The 18,761-nt window shown below is 37.8% G+C and overlaps 2 protein-coding genes and 1 non-coding gene across 6 annotated transcripts; 1 reads left to right on the top strand and 2 right to left on the bottom strand.

Annotated features, from left to right (window-relative positions):
* Positions 1 to 3,037: 3,037 nt before the first annotated feature.
* Positions 3,038 to 3,201, bottom strand: LOC132856448 (U1 spliceosomal RNA). Its single transcript, XR_009649433.1, has one exon. It is a non-coding gene; the product is annotated as a U1 spliceosomal RNA (small nuclear RNA).
* Positions 3,202 to 3,711: 510 nt separating this feature from the next.
* tmem60 (transmembrane protein 60) lies at positions 3,712 to 8,911 on the top strand. Of its 3 annotated transcripts, none has more exons than XM_060885708.1 (2): positions 3,712 to 3,946; positions 6,613 to 8,911. In XM_060885708.1, the coding sequence occupies exon 2, from the start codon at positions 6,633 to 6,635 to the stop codon at positions 7,026 to 7,028; it is 396 nt and encodes a 131-aa protein (XP_060741691.1). In that variant the 5' UTR covers positions 3,712 to 3,946; positions 6,613 to 6,632; the 3' UTR covers positions 7,029 to 8,911. The 3 variants fall into 3 exon arrangements, with proteins under 3 accessions (XP_060741691.1, XP_060741690.1, XP_060741689.1); XM_060885707.1 differs by lacking the exon at positions 3,712 to 3,946 and adding an exon at positions 4,712 to 5,659; XM_060885706.1 differs by lacking the exon at positions 3,712 to 3,946 and adding an exon at positions 4,947 to 5,731 and having other exon boundaries at positions 6,613 to 8,910.
* A 1,231-nt stretch (positions 8,912 to 10,142) lies between these two features.
* Positions 10,143 to 17,024, bottom strand: fgl2b (fibrinogen-like 2b). 2 transcript variants are annotated; one of them, XM_060884611.1, is made up of 3 exons: positions 13,867 to 17,024; positions 12,791 to 13,806; positions 10,143 to 11,758 (listed from the first exon to the last, which is right to left on the bottom strand). In XM_060884611.1, the coding sequence occupies exons 1-3, from the start codon at positions 16,962 to 16,964 to the stop codon at positions 11,049 to 11,051; spliced, it is 4,824 nt and encodes a 1,607-aa protein (XP_060740594.1). In that variant the 5' UTR covers positions 16,965 to 17,024; the 3' UTR covers positions 10,143 to 11,048. The 2 variants fall into 2 exon arrangements, with proteins under 2 accessions (XP_060740594.1, XP_060740593.1); XM_060884610.1 differs by having other exon boundaries at positions 12,791 to 17,024.
* Between the last annotated feature and the right edge of the window lie 1,737 nt (positions 17,025 to 18,761).

Genomic DNA, 18,761 nt, shown 5'->3' on the forward strand with positions numbered 1-18,761 from the left:
TAAAACAAATCATATTTATTTCATTTTTAAAGTATTGTTTGTGGTTTTTTTTTATATAATTGCAATTTGTCTTTTTTATTTTGATTGTCAGCTATAATAATCCTTTTTCTTAGTTGCATCTCATTGTATAATTTGCAAATACTTTCAGCTATGATTTTTCAATCTTAATCATGTTCTTACTATTCTGTATTGCTGTATTATTTTTCCTCGAGTGTTCCCCATGTTATGACCCTCCAATAAATCAATTTTATTTAATATAATCATATATTCCTTTATTAATAAGCAGAGACAAAAATACTTTATATACTATCAATGAGGCCTGATACTCAGATAGTTTTACAATACATACATTATTTAACAAAAACAGTATACACAGATCAGACATAACCCTGAAGCCTGAGCAGTCAGGTCCCACTGTAAGGTCCAAGTCCAAGTCTAAACTGTTTGGCTGTGTTGAGTTCCTCATTTTTTGTAATCTATTAAGAATCTTTACAATCCTCTTCTGAAGGAAATAATACTTTATTGCTACACTGGATTACTGTGTTGTTTTTCCAAGTCTTTATTATTTTATGCCTTTTCCCCCCCTTAATAAATCTATTTAATTAAAATAAAACACCTGGAATATATTTCTTTATTAATAAACAGACACATACTGTATATACTATCCTGATACCCAGATTGTTTTACAATACATATATATTTTTTAATCAAACAATATAGACTATCGATAGTTATGTTTGTATTTCATTGTTTCATTGTTCACAGTGTAGACAGTTCTGTGCTGTCATTGTGTCCAGAGTCCACAGTCACCTAAACACTCCGCTGTAATCATTAGTAGAGAATCTACAGCCTGTTCACTACCAATCACACAGCGCGTATGCAAATCCTGTTCACTACCAATCAGTCACACAGCGCGTATGCAAATCCTGTTCACTACCAATCACACAGCGCGTATGCAAATCTTGTTCACTACCAACCATAGATATCTATGACTACCAACCACACAGCGCGTATGCAAATCCTTTTCACCACCAATCACACAGCTCGTATGCAAATCCTGTTTACTACCAATCACACAGCTCGTATGCAAATCCTGTTTACTACCAATCACACAGCGCGTATGAAAATCCTGTTTACTACCAATCACACAGCGCGTATGCAAATCATGTTCACCACCAATCACACAGCTCGTATGCAAATCCTTTTCACCACCAATCACACAGCGCGTATGCAAATCCCGTTTACTACCAATCACACAGCGCGTATGCAAATCCTGTTCACTACCAATCAGTCACACAGCGCGTATGCAAATCAAGTTCACTACCAATCAGTCACACAGCGCGTATGCAAATCCTGTTCACTACCAATCAGTCACACAGCGCGTATGCAAATCCTGTTCACTACCAATCACACAGCGCGTATGCAAATCAAGTTCACTACCAATCACACAGCGCGTATGCAAATCCTGTTCACCACCAATCACACAGCGCGTATGCAAATCCTGTTCACCACCAATCACACAGCGCGTATGCAAATCCTTTTCACCACCAATCACACAGCGCGTATGCAAATCCCGTTTACTACCAATCACACAGCGCGTATGCAAATCCTGTTCACTACCAATCAGTCACACAGCGCGTATGCAAATCAAGTTCACTACCAATCAGTCACACAGCGCGTATGCAAATCCTGTTCACTACCAATCAGTCACACAGCGCGTATGCAAATCCTGTTCACTACCAATCAGTCACACAGCGCGTATGCAAATCCTTTTCACCACCAATCACACAGCGCGTATGCAAATCCCGTTTACTACCAATCACACAGCGCGTATGCAAATCCTGTTCACTACCAATCAGTCACACAGCGCGTATGCAAATCAAGTTCACTACCAATCAGTCACACAGCGCGTATGCAAATCCTGTTCACTACCAATCAGTCACACAGCGCGTATGCAAATCCTGTTCACTACCAATCACACAGCGCGTATGCAAATCAAGTTCACTACCAATCACACAGCGCGTATGCAAATCCTGTTCACCACCAATCACACAGCGCGTATGCAAATCCTGTTCACCACCAATCACACAGCGCGTATGCAAATCCTTTTCACCACCAATCACACAGCGCGTATGCAAATCCCGTTTACTACCAATCACACAGCGCGTATGCAAATCCTGTTCACTACCAATCAGTCACACAGCGCGTATGCAAATCAAGTTCACTACCAATCAGTCACACAGCGCGTATGCAAATCCTGTTCACTACCAATCAGTCACACAGCGCGTATGCAAATCCTGTTCACTACCAATCACACAGCGCGTATGCAAATCCCGTTTACTACCAATCACACAGCGCGTATGCAAATCCTGTTCACTACCAATCAGTCACACAGCGCGTATGCAAATCAAGTTCACTACCAATCAGTCACACAGCGCGTATGCAAATCCTGTTCACTACCAATCAGTCACACAGCGCGTATGCAAATCCTGTTCACTACCAATCACACAGCGCGTATGCAAATCCTGTTCACCACCAATCACACAGCGCGTATGCAAATCCCGTTCACCACCAATCACACAGGACTTAACCATAGTACAATATCATCAGATATAAATGTAAAGAAATAACGAGGAACACAAAGCATTCTCACACAAAAATACGTGATGAAATAAACTTTATTATAAGGATTCCGTGCAGTTACAATGTCACTCGTGTTGATAAACATCACAGTGCAAATACATCAAACTACAATTTCTACTGAAGCTGTTCCAAATAAAGACATTTCACTTATTACAACTTAAACATGAGAAAATAACTGATAAAAGTATTACATGTCTAATTACTTTATCTACACTGTTTATGATTCTTGTACTTGTTCATCCTTGACATGCTTTCTTTAAATATAGCTATAACAGCTGTAATCTGGCTATTATATATATATAAAATAGTCCGTTCTCTTGATGAACTAGATGTAAGATATAAACTATTAAAACAAATAGAATAAAAGTGAATCTATCTTTAATACTGTAGATATCAGGGGAGAGCGCGGACGCAGTCCCCCACTACCATAAATTATGCAGTTGAGATTCCCACATTTGGGGAATTCACAAAGGTCAACACAGCCTGAGTGCAATGGCTGAGTCTCGCCTTGAGTGAACCACCTTCTTGATCATGGTGTCTCTCCTGCCAGGTAAGTATGAATTACACCTCCAACAGCTAGAGACTACACCACCGAACACACCGTTTACCATCACGGTAAAGAACAGTGCTATAATCGTTACATAAACATCTGGTACTAAAACACTGCAGTTTACACATACTGCAAAAATAACGTTAGATTTATTACATATAAAGTCGTGTGGTTGACTAGTTACTAAGAAACCAAACAGTTTAACATTACCCATGATGCAATGCTACTGAATACGTAATGAGATCCACAATGTTCAGGAAAATGTGTGTTTAATCGGTACACGTACACTTTACACTAAAATTATTCAGTCCAGAAAAAAAGGCTAAACGTTATACAGTAAGCAGAAGGAAAAGACAAATATTTAACAGCTTTATTAATGTTTTCGAAGCCTTTATAGTTTGCCCCGCCCACTTGGTTTGCAGTTTAGGTGGCCAGTTAGATCAAAGATAAACTTCTCTAGAAGAAATCTCGCTTTCGGTCATATTAGAGCATAAATAAAAGACTGGACAGGACAGCTGCTTTAAACTTGTGATTACAAGTGGATCTATAATCACAATCTTTCAACACAGAGCAATAAACCATAGATCTCTACAACTAGATGTCGCCTTGGGGTTCTAAAAATGCGTCAAACCCGCCGCCATCTTGGAACGGGGTCTTGTACTTCGAATTCATGGACGATGTAGGACTTCTGTTCTGCGTTTGGATGTTCAAATGAACGAAATCTAAAAACCAGACAGGGATTACATTTCACAGGTGAGAATGTGTTTTAGGATATTGAGTGTTACGACATTATATTTCTGGTTACGTTGGTTTGTTTCAGTCCTTGGTTAACGACCGCAGCTAATCCATGCTAGTTACCCATTAGTTTTTGACAGTTAGGAAAACCGACAATGTTTGTAGATTCCGAAGCTCTTAATAAGGACATTAAAAATTGACCCAATGTTTTTTGTTGTTTTTTTTTGCTTAAAGGCGAAGACACAACTTTATGTAAGTTTTGTAAGATTCCCTTATCTGTCAAGCATATTTTATTAGATTGTCCTGGACTTAACACAAGCAGAATCCTATTTTATCAAGTTACTTCACTTAAGGACATATTTAATGACATTATGCCGGGAAAAAAACTAGAAAATCGCATTCATGACGATTTAGCGTGATTTTATTTCCGTTAGACCTTTGCCGACATTGACGCTGATGCATTAAAGAGGAGGGGGTCCCCTGTTCCAAGATGGCGGCCCTATTGACGCATACGTTCCAATGAACTAACGTAGCCATGGCGATATCTAGGTGTAGATATCTATGCTGCTTATCAACAATCAGCTCAGCAGCAGCGCCCCCTAGGGGTCTAATTCAACAGAGCAGGACAAATAAGTAAAGCCCTCATGATGACATGTCCATGGTATTTTTAAAATAACTACAATAAATGAATACACAGGCTCACAATCTTGCTTACTTTTCAACCATGTCCACACATCTCTGCGCTGCTATAGCCTTTATATTTATTTACCGTACATATGTCTATATATATTACATGCTGTACATATGTTTACATATATACCTATATATATTACATGATGTACATATGTTTACATTATATGCTGTAAATATACTACATATTTATCTGCACTTGTTTATTTGCACAGTTGCTACTCTTTGCACTTCTGCTACATGCCAAACTGCATTTCGTTGCTGTGTACCTGTACTATGCAATGACAAAAATGTTCTATCTATCTATCTATCTATCTATCTATCTATCTATCTATCTATCTATCTATCTATCTATCTATCTATCTAATTAATTAATTAATCCTGGAGTAACCCCCTGTCCTACGCATTTGTTTGTGCTTTCCCACTAGCACATTTGATTATACTCAACTGTGATTAATTGCAAAACAAACCTGACTCTTGATTTACATTATATCACATTTAACCTGATGTTTGCAGCTTCACAGTGCCCCTTGTCTACTTTACCCAAAGTTATAATTATTTCATGGCTTTATTTTTCTGTCATTGGTATTCATTGGTTTTTTTTTCTGTCTTGTTTTCTCGTGATCTCAATCTCTTGTTACTGTTTGTGTGCTTTTTTTTTTTTTTGCATGTTCTTCCCATGTTCGAACTAGTCGAACTGGAAACTCTAGATTGACCCTAAGTGCAAATGTGTATGCATGGTGCCCTGTTATTGACTAGATACCCATTTAGGGTGTACTCTTGCCATATATGGCCAGGATTAAGAGGTTACCCGAGATAAATGAATGAATGAATAAATAAATATATTTTGCCTGTTATTTTGTAAGGTGCCAACCCTAACCCTAACCCTGTTGGTAGACCAGTTCTAGTTCTGGCTTTGGATCAGGACTCCAGTCCTCTTAGGGGCGCCTCTATCCACATTACTGCGTTTCTACAGTTCCTCACTGCTATGAAGGAGAAAATGAAGGCGCTTTAAAAAACGAGCAGGCAGAGATGAAACATGTATGTCCACATTTAAAACTGCATTTTTAATTCGTTTTGAGTCCGAGCGAGAAGTTCCTTTCATTTGGCTGGGTAAGACATTTTAATAGTGTCAATAAATACAGTTTATTTTTCTGTCGTTTGCTGAAATTGACTTGAGAGCTAGGTTGTATCCCGAATCAATCCGTTACGGAGACAAAGTGCACTAAGTGGAAGCTATTATTTGTAGCATGTGTAGTGCACTAAACTAGGGAACAGTGAGCGGTTTGGGATACAGCCCTAGTCAGTCAGTTAGCAGGTTAGCTTGGCTGCAGTTGCTAGCTCGCTTTTGAGCTAGTTTAGCCATTTAGAGGCTTCATGTGTAAGAAAACTAAAGTGATCTAATTTGTATAATATACAAACAGCAGACCAGAATAAATTATAAAAGTAAAATTGCCAGGTTAGATACCGCCATACATGATTTTAAAGTCAATGTTCACTAGTTTGTTTGCTATTAGCTTTGGTATCGCTCCTAATTTGACAAATGTCGAGTTACAATTAATTAACTGTAAGTGACCTACAAGTCTGTCTGTTGATATACATCATTTGTCAGCCTCAATCAACGTCAGTGTAACTGCCATAGAGGAGATGTTTGGGACGATTGTTGCTGGATTTAGTTTATTGTTTTACATACAAGTCAAAAACATTTTTGAAGCACTAATATCATTGGAGGTTTGACAAACAGTCCAACAATCACAAATATCCTGACAGAAGTAAAACTGTGCCTGGCTTTAATCTTGTGGTTTATGTAATCATATCCGTTTGTGAAATGAACATCACATTAAGACACTAACATTAAGTCAGTAACTGGACTTTCCCACATGGTATAGAGAATTTTATAAGTGCAACTGTACTGTAAGTAGGAAACATGTAGTGCTTCTTAAATCATGCCTGTGACTAAAGTGTCCTGTTGGTGACTTTATAACCCAATTTAGGACAGAGTTAGCGTTTCTGGATGAGCATGTCTCTCGCACAGCGAGTTCTCCTCACTTGGATCTTCAGCCTCGTCTTCCTCATCATGCTGGTCCTCAAGTTGGATGATAAAATTCAATGGAACTGGTTTCTCGTCTTTCTTCCTGTCTGGGCCTTCGACACCATTCTCCTGCTCATGCTCATTGTGAAAATGGCTGGCCGCTGTAAGCCAGGTTTTGACCCTCGCAACGCAGCTGACAACCTGAAGAAGCGAGTTTGGTATCTTGTGGCCATTTTGTTAAAGCTTGCCTTTAGTCTGTTATTGTGTGCAAAGCTGGAACATCTGACCCAGATATTTCTGAGTTTCATTTGTATCCCTCTGTGGGCTCTTCTTATCGGTGCAATGGTGGAGCTCGGCTACAACGTCTTCCACTTCTGAAGAGACTGACAGGAAGACGTTGATTGACTCAGAAGGAAATTGTAAATATAATTTGTGTACTATATAACAAAATTATTTATAAGTATCTATGTGGATTAGAACTACAGCTATTCGTAAAGTCTGAAAAGCCTCACTACTGGACATATTGATGGTTTTTGTTGTGGGTATCAGGTAGCAGGTCCTACATGCCTACATTTTTTTTTTTTAATCTGTCTTTTTGGGTTCCACAGTTTCCTCTTTACCCCAAATGCAGGTGATCATCCAAGACTCATTTGATATCTGATACGGTTTGCACTGGATTTGTAAGACATTGGCTAACAAGTAGAATAACTTTATAGCTACCAGTGTAGCATTACACACATCATAATTAAAATATTTAAAACACCTTCTATACACAAAATAGCACACCCACAAATAAAACTGAATTTGTAGTATCACCTGAATGACTACTACTTTTTAATTCTGTATTTTAGGATTGCTTAACTGGCTTTGTCACAGCAAGCATATCAATGGAGCTACATGGCCTTGAATATCAAACATTTCTTGGGTGAATGATTATATTTGGGATAAAAAGGAGAAACTGGATATTTTATTTTTGGCTTCAAAGTATGTTTAGAGATTTCTTCATACAGACATTACATTGAATTTTGGGTATTGTATTTTCATTTTTAAAATATTTGTGCAATTATTGCATCCACACCGTAAAAGAGATTTCAGCGGATGCTCTTCATGCACAATAGAAAATGCTTGTCTCCCAGCAGAAGCATATTACTTTTAATGATTTATATTAATGTGCAATAAACAAACATTATTTATTGCAGATGTGTTATCATTAAAGAACCAGAAACCACAGCTTAAATAAAATAAAATTTGCAAAGTTAGTTAACACCTGTATTAACTGAATTTTGTGTAAATAATACGTACTCCTATGTTAGGAAAAGTTCATTCAGATCCATTTCCATTATTTCCATAAATGTTTCCATTATTATGTGTGTTACAAAAGTAAAAGTCATTACTCAGTTTTCTGTTCTGAAGACATTTTTGTGTCTAAAAATTTCATATTACATCTTTACTTCTAACAGTTTCCAAACTCAGACACTGGAGACTTCCAAATAAAAACTATTAGTAATTAATTAATTAATATTAATGTAATCTACATTGACATAAAATGTTAACTGTATTTGAAAAACTCTGGTTTAAGAAGTACCCACTGCAGAAATATTCCAAATACAGGTCTAGTCTCCAGATACAGTTTGATTCACTATGATTAATACAGAAGACAGGTAGACAGACAACCTAAGATAATGATGCACAATCCAGTCCAACCATGTAAACCAAACAGTTGAGGGTCTTGCTCAGGAGACCAACGGTGGTTCTTTGCTAATGAAATTCCATAAGTAGATTGTGGGTACTTTCTCAATGACTGATTTCAGCTCACAAATTCTTATTCAGTGACACAAAGCCTTGCTCGTTGAGCCATCACCCCCAGTGAGACAACTTTCTGCTGTCAAAATTAGCTCTGACACTAAAAACCTGCTGGTATGAATTTGAAGGTTTAGTTATGTTGGTGCTTTAGAAGGTCAAGTTACTTTACATAACCACAATTGAAAAGTTAAATACACAGAGACGATGATGATGAAATATTCTTTCCTTTTTTTTCTTCTTTTTTTTTTTTTTTTGCTCTATGACTTTATCTATGATGATGTTTTGGTGATGTGTGTAGATCATGAATTATTTGTTCTCGAAGCCAGAATTAAAACATTTAAAACTGTCCAGGCTTCTTGTTATTTTTACTCCCTGTGTCAGAAAACCTCTACTTTATTACTATGTAATGGTCCAGCTGTCTAACTGGTAGGAACTGGTGGATGCAGAATTTTCCCCCACTGTTTCTCATTAGATTACATTTCTTCAATACAGACAGCAAGTGTGGAAACTTGTGTCCAATGCAGAGACCTCTGGCTAATTTGTTGGTGTAATATGAGCTTTGCACATGTCTTAGAGAGGGATAGTTGTTGCTCATATTGTATATGATGTTACATTGCATTTAACTGGAAAGAATTTTGTTTACACAGGAGCACTCATACACTGAAGACATAAGTGTTCTGCTTAGGCTGATTGTGCTCTGGTGTTATGCAAAAGTAGCTCTAATGTCAATCATGAATGTTTTCCCCCTTTTCTGTAAATAAAAGTCAAGTGCTAACATTAACATTCCATGCAGGACAGTTTGGTTATTTGTCATTTAGGCCAAAGGAGTAACTGCTTTTGTCTTCAGTTCTCTTTCAGATGTCCACTCTTTGAATATTGTTTTTTCAAGAAATTTTTAAACCCTGAGTTAAATTAAAAGTAACTTTAATAACTTTAGCTCTGTTTTACGTTCACTTTACATGGTGCACCAGTTCATTTTGAACATTACAAAACTGGACTATTAACAGTAGCAATGCTACTATGCTATACGTTTTACCTTGAATATACACATTCACCCTCCTTTTTAATATGAACACCTGCTCTGTTATCCAGTCAGTTTGGCAAGAGTTTATAATCATGCATATACAAGTCAAGACTTTCAGTTAATCTTCACATCAACCATCAGAATGAAGAATGTTTTTGATCACTGTGATTTTGACTGTGGCCTGGATGTTAGTACCAGGTTTAAGTATTTCAGGAACAGCAGGTCTCCTGGGGTTGGTTCACACAACCGAATAGAGTGAAAACATTGATTGAATGGCATTTCTGTGAGTAAAATTACCCTGTTTAACATCACTTTCATTCACAGGAGAAACAGAGTAATTAACATGCCATGTCATGAAAAGCTTGCCCTCTCAAACCTTTTCAACTGCATTGGTTTCCACAGTCACCAGGTTTAATAGATAACCTTAGAGATTTGATGAAATTTGGAGATTTAGAACATAGATGCACTGCAACTGTGATATTCTCATGACCTGGGTGGGAATGTCTAAGGAGTGTTTCTATCTTCTTTAGAAATCCATGCCAGTGAGAACATTTCTTGGAGTCAAGTGGGATTTCCCAGAGTATAATGAAAGACGTTCTAGCAGAAGAACACTGTTTGGGATGATAGAGGCATCTCTAATCTTACCTTTGGTGTGTTCTTCTTTTTTTATTTGAAATGACTTCATTGTACATTATACCATCCCTGATATAGTCATAGAAAACCTTTAATGTCTACATGTATTAATAAAACATGTTTAACTCATTACATACATTTACTAGTTAACATTTACTAGTTTGATGTAGTCCAATGGTTAGCTTAGAAGAAATATGATTTCAGAAATAAAACATATAGAAAATATAGTAAATATAGAGCTTATATTCAATGTGATAGAAGAAAATCATCAATTAACATTATACATGTAGTAATTGGATGTATTATATACAATAATTGGATGTATTATATAAACACCATTAGTTCATTCATTCAACACTGTTTATGGTCCTCAACAGATTCTTGTATTTTAAAACATGGTCTTAAAATATGATAATCAATTTTTTACATTTAGGAACATTTGGTTCTGTTTCCTGTAGGGTTTTATTTTTCACTCTAATGCACAGAAAAATATGTTTATTCCAACAATCCAGAGAAATGTCAGATAGGAGGGAGGTTTTGTTTTAAATAAAACATAACATCTTTTAGATATCTTTTGGACACAGGACACAATTTCTAACTTGTTCACATATACACCTCACATTTACTACCTTATGCTTTACTACTGTCTACTATCATTTAATTCACCAATAAGTAAATATAACACTGTATAAATCCCCTTAATAAATATTTACTCTATATCTGCTCTGGCCCTCTGGGTCAAAAAAATTAAACGGACCAAATTGTAAACCATTGTCTTAATGTCCTAGAACTAGATAATATTAAAATAGTGCACAACAATCTGTTAAACGAGAAAGAGGAATTTTCCGCTAGAATTATCCAAGCACATCTAGTGTATGGACAACTTCTTTCTCAAAGTGGCAGGGAAAAAGCTGTCCTTTCGATTTTCTCAACATCAACTAGTCCATCAAAAGCCCTGTCCTCGGTCTGATCATCATTCTAACAGTCTTAAAAGATTGCCGGTCATGGGTTAGGTAGGACTCACTGGAAATATTATGCCATGTGCCCCAAAAGATGCCATTTCGCACTCCTTTATATCTTGTCTCATAATACTTCCCGTTTAGGTTTGCAGACATGCATGCATCAAACCACCATCCAGAGCTGTAGTAGGCTCCACAGTTTCCTGAGGTGTATTGATCATTGTCTCTATCTGGAGTGGTGAAGTTCTTTTCGTTGTGGTTGAACTTTTTGCTGTACCGCATAGCATCTCCGGCTGTGCCTGAATATCCTTCTATCGTCAACCTGTAGTACTGGCTTTCATTGGCCACATGAAAGTGGTCGTACTGGGCATATTCCTCTATTCCATCTAGATCCTCAAGTTCAATGCGCAGTACCATGGATTTAGATGATGTCAGCCAATGGATCTTTTCATTACCTAGCCAGAACTCACCCTTTAAGTTACCAAAACCGTTCTTATAGTCATTCCATGTACGATTGAAGCTGATGCTTCCATCAAAGCGATGCTGAATTAAAGTCCAACCTCCACCAGAGGTCTTCATATCACAGAAGACAGGAAAAGTCCTGTTGCCTGATATAGTTGGTGTCACATTGTAGATGCCACTTGTTGGGTTTCTCATGATGAAGTCAGAACAGTCTTGGGCAGATTTATCTGTGAAGATTTATTCATTTTATTTACCAAAAATATATTTATGATCTTACAGTTAGCAATGAACGATACATAAGACATTAAACATGACAGGGTGCTTGTACAGTGCAGTGTTTATAGCAGCTAAAAATGGTTTCTCTTTTTTCTGTCTTCATTATAAGCTTTTTGACATTTATGATACAAATCTGGATAAAACCTCAGGATAAAAGGATTATGTTATTTCAAAATTCCTCATTTAGGGCCCAACTATTTTTGTAACAGGAGCAATGGCCCCTTCTGGAATCCCTATACAGATGCCACTGGTAGCACATCTGGATGCATGTATGCTATTTAGTGAACAATGAATTGGAAGCAGGAAAGGTGCGTGTGCATAAAAAACACGGTAACGTTTTTTCCATTGCTTAATGTGCACCATTTGTAACTTCTTAATGCTGGGCAAATTACTGAAAACTATGTAATGAGCCCCCATTTTGTTATAATAGATGAATCGCTTCCATCTTCCTGTGTTTCCTAAGAGCACAACATCTGCTGTTCAGGTGAAATATGACATTCAGTTATTATCAACCATTGATCCTTGCAATGAAGAACAGACCAGAAGACTTGAAGACACTTCAGCAAAGTCTCAGACTAACAGTAGGGCTGGAGAGCAGCTGTTGGTATTTACAGTTATATTATGTCATTTCCTGTTATCTACCCAGATTTAATTCACCTAAATGTTTTAGTTCAAGAGATACAGATGTCCCCAAATGAACTACTCCTAAACCACAGATGTAATTAATCAAAAAAGTTCTGATATTCTCAAGCACTCTAGGCTTTGGATGCATTAAGCAGGCATAAATCATTTTGCCATTGTACTGTAAATATTTTTGAGCGCCAGCTTTGAGTGATAGTCAGTTTTATTATGTAATCATAAGTCCTCACATTAAGCTAATCTACTACAATAGATATCATGGAAGCATGCGCATGTTTCAGGATATTTTAATGGCTTTGATACATAATCATCCAAAGACCAAGAAAGAGCAAGACATTGCTTACCTCTGTCATTGTTTAATGATTCATGGCTGCTGCGTTCTGACCAAGGAGTTGGACTGCGATCACAATCACCATGACAGTTGCTGAGCAGCTGCTTTTCCAAGCCCTGTCTTTCATTCACGTTGTTAACAGTAAGTGGTTTCATGTTATCTCCACTGTTGGTTTGCCCATCTGGGATTTTGTATAAGGTTTCCCCCGTCATTATGTTTACAGAAACTGGGTAAGATTTCCCATTATTTGTATCTACTGAATGTCCTCCATTATTGCCCTTTACTGAGTCAGAGTCTCTTGCTCTGTTTTCATTGGTTCTTTCTGTAGATATTGTTGACACCTTTGAGCCGGCAGTTGCCTTGACTAAGTCCATAATGATGCCTGTTGAGCCAGCTCCTCCATTTTGGATGCTGTCTGAGAAGTTGAGTCTCAAATCTATCGACTCACTGGATTCTTGACCATTGCTCGCATTCTGCAATTCTTTGTTTCCAGTGTCACTATGAGATTTTTTGGACTCCATTTCCTGGCTGGGGTTTTCGTGTCTGTGATGAACATGTGTATTTGACACTTTAGAAGTGGTTTTGGCTTTTTCTGCATGGTCTTGATCCATAAAATGTGGTGTTGTTATAATAGGAGGAGTAAACTGAGACATTGTGCTGTGTTTGTCCTTAAACTCTGTTTTCATTGTGTATGAGGTGGCTGTAGTTGTTGGATAGTTTAACTCATTCCTGTCATGCCTTGCCACAGCTAAAGGCATCTTCCCATCAGGAATTCGAGTGCCTCCTTCTCTGAGTGTTTTTTTATGTTTTTCCTGGTTGGTCTCTACACTGCTAGTTTTAAATGGGGTTTCTGTCTCTTCCAAAACAGGTGGTTGTGAGTCCCTTTCAATGTTATTTACTATGTCCAAAACCAGATCCTGTTGTGAACTTCCACCCGGTTTTTCATGTTCGGTCACAGCAGTTTGAGAGGTACGATTAACCATGTCTAATACTTCGACTGCAGGGCCAGTTTTTGCACTTTTTATATGAGCTTGATTCCTAATACCATGTGTTGCCAAAGTGGGCCTGACTGATTGACTAATTTCATAGGCTGTACTATTTAACACATTATTATGGCTGGATAGAGTTTCAGAATAAACATGTGTTTTCACAATGCGTGTTGTATAATTACCCTGCCCACTTGTGTTTTTTGGGTCTCTTGAACCAAATGCTTTACTTTCATTGACTGGTCTTCTTTGCCAAATATATGGTTTTCTACGTCTAGGATCCTTACTTAGGCTCATTCCAGGATTGGTTCTTTCTGGTTGATTTGTGATTTCTTTCTGCTTCTCTGGCCTCCTAGGAAGAAGTCCAGTGGGCAGGTGCCTGCCACTTGTTATCGCATACTTTCTCAAAGATGTAGTTTTGTTGTTTCTTAATGTCTTTTGTCTTTCAGTATCTATATTCCCTGGGTTTGAACTCTTAATCTGTCCATTCCTGGGTTGTGTCATGTTAAGTTTTGATTTTGGCAGGGGCTGTCTTTTGGGTAGGTGATCATTACTATACAGACGGGGATTTGTTTCATTTACATCAAGTCTGGAATCAGAGATGCGTATTTCTGATGTCTCATCAGTTGAGTGATTTTGATAAGGATAAGCTTTCTTTGTATCAACTTTGATAAGTGGGTTTGAATCTATTTCAGGCTTCCTCTCCTTTTCTGTCCCAGGTTGTAGTTGTTTTTTAAAAGTACCATCCAGTGTTACTGTATATGTTTGATTTACTTCACTTGCATCTGTTATGTCTGAGATGGATGACCATGAATTCTTCGATCCACTATCTGTAGCGACATTATGGACTGTGTATAGGTCATTTACAGCATAACTCTCTGAAGCTGTGCCAGCTTTAAATTTACTGTCAGGGATTTGTTGATATTTTGGACCTACATCACCTATACCATCAGATCTTGACATCTCTTGTCCACGGATTGTCTCCGAATTATTTACTGGGTGTGAACCCACTCTAGCATCACTCCCTGAATCTGTGCCATCTTTGACCTGGTTTTTGCTGTGCATTATTTGTGGATTGGTTGGACTTGCATCAACTGTGCCATCAGTTATGCCTGGGGTGAGCGATCTCGAATTATTTAGTTTGTTGACTGGATTTGATTTCATATGATGCTCTGCATCTATACTAGATTTGAATGAGGTTTGAGAGTAACTGGACTGAATTTTTGGATTTATTAGATTTAGATCAACTGTGGCATTAGTTCTATGTGAGAGGGATAATGTTGAATTCTTTAGCCCACTTACTGTATCGTTATTAACTGGCTTTGAAAACATTACAGCATCAGTCTCTGAATCTGTGTGAGTTGTCGATTGTTTTTTACTCTCTACAATTTGTGTAGTTGTTGGACTTACATTAACTATGCCATCATCTGTGCCAGAAATGGGTGATTGTAACACCTCTTGTCCACTTACTGTCTTAATACCTTTGACTGGATTTGAGTTAATTCCAGTGTTATGTTCTTCATATTTGCTATATTTTAATGAGGATTGAGAGTTACTACTCTGTCTTTTTGAACCATCTAGAGCTACATCAGCTATGCTATTAGCGCTGTCTGAGATGGGTGATCTTGAATTCTTTAGTAAATTGACTGTCTCAGTGTTATTAACTGCAATTCCAGTATCACTCTCTGAATCTGTGTCTGCTTTGAACTCATTGTTATTGTCTAGGATTTGTGGATTTGTTAGACTTACATGTACTATGTCATCAGTTATGACTGAGGTGGGTAATCCTGAATTGTTCAGCATTACTCCAGTATTACCTTCTGCATCCATTCCAGGTTTGAATGGGGTCTGAAAGTTAATTTTCTGTATTTTTGGATTTATTGGCTTAACAGGAGCAGTGACATTAGTTCTCCCTGAGGTGGGTTTTCTTGAATTCTTAACTCCACTAACTGTATAAACATTATAAACTGGGTTTAAATTCATTCCAGCATCTTTCTCTGAATCTGTGTCCGTATCAGGTTTAAATCCATATTTAGGTTTGATTTCCAGTGTTTGTGAATTAATTTGACTTACATTAACTGAGGCACTAGCTTTGTCTGTGATGGGAGATGATAACTTCTTTTGTCCTCTGATTGTGTCAGCTGTGCTAACAGGTCTTGAATGACCTTTTTTGCCCTCTTCTTCCTGTTGTCTTCTGGTAAGTTGTTTCATGTTTGGTTTACGTTCTCTGTTGTTTGGAGCATCAGTGCCAGTCACCAGTCGTCTTTCCACCAGTACCTTATCACTTTTTGGTGTCTTCATTTGCTTTGTTTCTACATAACCATCTTCAGTGTCATCATCATCATCATCCTCTGTAACTATAGTATCCACCTGGTATTCAGGAATACTCTTCACCTTGCCTTTTGCAGTGAGGGTTCCACTAGGGTTCATCTTATATCCATCCTCGATTGTGCTGGCCTTATGTTTTTCATGCTGTGTAGGCTGTTCACTGTCCAGATCTCCAGGGAATGATGATTCATATAATGTATCCATTGGAGACTGTAGAGTCGTCTTTTTTGTGGTTGTAACTGAGGGCACCTCTTCAAACCTTCTCCTACTTGTCAGATTTTTTTGTGAAGAATTAGATCCTTTTAGCTCTCTATTGGTCTCAGCCCTTGGTTTAGTAGTTGGTAGGTTTACATTCATCTCCTGTTTGGTATTCCTTTGTTTTCCAAAAGCTGTTGGATTTTCTTCCATTTCATCACTGCTGATAATTATAGGGTCTTCCACCGCAGACGTTGAAATGGTCACTTGAACTGGTCTCTGTCTCTTTGCTATGTCCTGCTGTCTTCCTTTGATGTTGAGAGTGCCTCTAGAAGCTTGAATCCTTTCTCTATCTTCCTCTTCATCATTTGTCCGTTTGTTCCAATCCATTCCCTGTCTCTCCTTACACTCACGACAGTCCTCTTTGAGCTGGTTCACCATCCGTTTCAGGCTTTGCAGTTCTCTGGCCATCTTCTCCAACTCCCTGAAGGACTTGGGAAGCTGGACAGTGAGAGGAGGAAGAGTGATACTATAAGGGCATGTACTTTCCCCATCCTTGCACTGCCCTAGAGGTTTTAACCTCACCCATGAAGCGCTGTGTTCAGATGGATCCGGACAGCTCTGAGACGCCACTAATGTTAGCAGACTGCCCCACAAAGAAAACATAGACAGCCACATTTTGTCCTGTTTGTTAGATGGATCTGTTAGATCTGCTCAGAAGTGTGAGAGGGATAGAGAACTAAAGGAGCGCCTCCCTTTCTGAAAGCTGTTTGCACTCAGAGAGAAAGTGACGTGGATGAACAGAGGGTCTCTGTTCAGGAATTTGCCTTTCAGCGGTGACAAAGTAATTAGAAATCCTTTTATAATTAAAATGCCACTGTAGAATGCGGCTGAGTGCAATTATTTTTACAATTAATTTTTCAAAAAAGAGATTTTCAAAAATTATAAAGTAATGACCATCAGTTTGGCCAAAAAAACTCTGTTAGTACTCTAACTTAGAGGGTCCAAAAACGAAACAAAAAAAGGCCTTCTTGATATGAATGACATTTTATTTGTCTTCAACTTCTGCATGTAATTGAATATTGTAAATTATGTCAAGAATTTGTTTGAGATTTGGCTCTTATGACCCCAGTCTCAGTGACTCCTACTACATTTGCATTTTCCTTTACATTTAAAGTGTTTATCAATTCATTTTTTTCAGATCAACATGCTTTGTAGTCTCTATCAAGAAGTCACAAAAATCACAAGGATGTGTTTGTAATTAAATTGTCGCTCATGTACTGTAAGTGATTGGTAAAGAGGTAGATCATCACTCTTGACTTGAAGAAAGTCAGTGACAGCTATTCAGACAGCCACCGGAAGTTTATTTCACCATCTGGGTACCAGCACAGAAAATATATATAAATAATCCTATATAAATAAGCTTCTGGAATTGAAGTCTCTTACATAGTGCTTTGTGACTATTTTCACATTGGTCAGCTTTTTATCATGTGGTAAAAATTGTTTAAGATTGTTATTATTCCAGTTTGTTTTTGGAGATATTATTTAGATAGCTGAACTTGTTTGTTGCTGAACTATTTGCCGTTGCTTGCAGCTGGACAGTTTATTGAAATGAAACTCTAAAATCTCCACTGGCTTTCAGCATACCTAATTTTATCTTTCCATGTGTCAAAATGATTTAAGTGATCACGGTATTTGTTAAAATGCTATTCGTGATTACAGATAAAATGCCTGCCAAGTGAATTGCGCGTCCCCTTGAAGTGGCTGTTCTTGGAGCCGTACAATCTGCTGCATCGCTCTGTGATCTGGAACACACATTGTGCTTTCTACATATATCATAACCACAACCATGCTAACATACAGATGTGTGAGATTGATCCTGGCAAGCAGATACACTGCATCCTGTCTCTAATACCATACACACATGCATATGGTAATATGTCGCCTTCTGCTTTGGGGACAACTATGGTTCTGCTAATTCTTAATGCTGAGGTAAAGGCAGAGCTGTCCAAGCTCTGATGTCCTAAAGCTGTTGTTTTTAGCTGTTTTAGTTTTGTTGAGTGCTGTAGCTTTGATTTAAGTGCAAACATTAGGCAAGACCGAAAAACTCTCCCAAAAGCCTATTTTTGATACCAGCAGCAAAAACATTTACATCACATAGCATGCAATCAGGAAATTGCATGTTCTATGTACACTCTAGATGTAACCATCAAAATATTAAATAGATCAAATCACAAAGACATTACCATGTATGGTTAAGGCTATTTTAGTGAAGTGCCTATCACTAAGTCAGGGCTTAAATTCCACCTGCCATGTTTCAACCAGTCAGTGTCTCTGCCTATGTAAACACTGTGATTTTCCATAAACCAGCTCACATAAACATCTGCCCGTCGTTCTGTCTGTGCTACAATATTCTGCCATTTTCATCCCTCTTAGTTTAACAGTGATATGTGATTTGGAACAGACAAGGCTTCT

The sequence above is a fragment of the Tachysurus vachellii genome, chromosome 13, assembly GCF_030014155.1.
Source record: "Tachysurus vachellii isolate PV-2020 chromosome 13, HZAU_Pvac_v1, whole genome shotgun sequence".
Taxonomy (NCBI): Eukaryota; Metazoa; Chordata; class Actinopteri; order Siluriformes; family Bagridae; genus Tachysurus; species Tachysurus vachellii.

Excerpts from the sequence above, each read along its gene's own strand:
- tmem60 (XM_060885708.1), top strand. The coding sequence starts at position 6,633 with ATGAGCATGTCTCTCGCACAGCGAGTTCTCCTCACTTGGATCTTCAGC.
- fgl2b (XM_060884610.1), bottom strand. The coding sequence starts at position 16,964 with ATGTGGCTGTCTATGTTTTCTTTGTGGGGCAGTCTGCTAACATTAGTG. Across the intron at positions 11,759-12,790 it reads ATCATTAAACAATGACAGAG|ATAAATCTGCCCAAGACTGT; the intron begins GTAAGCAATGTC and ends AAATCTTCACAG.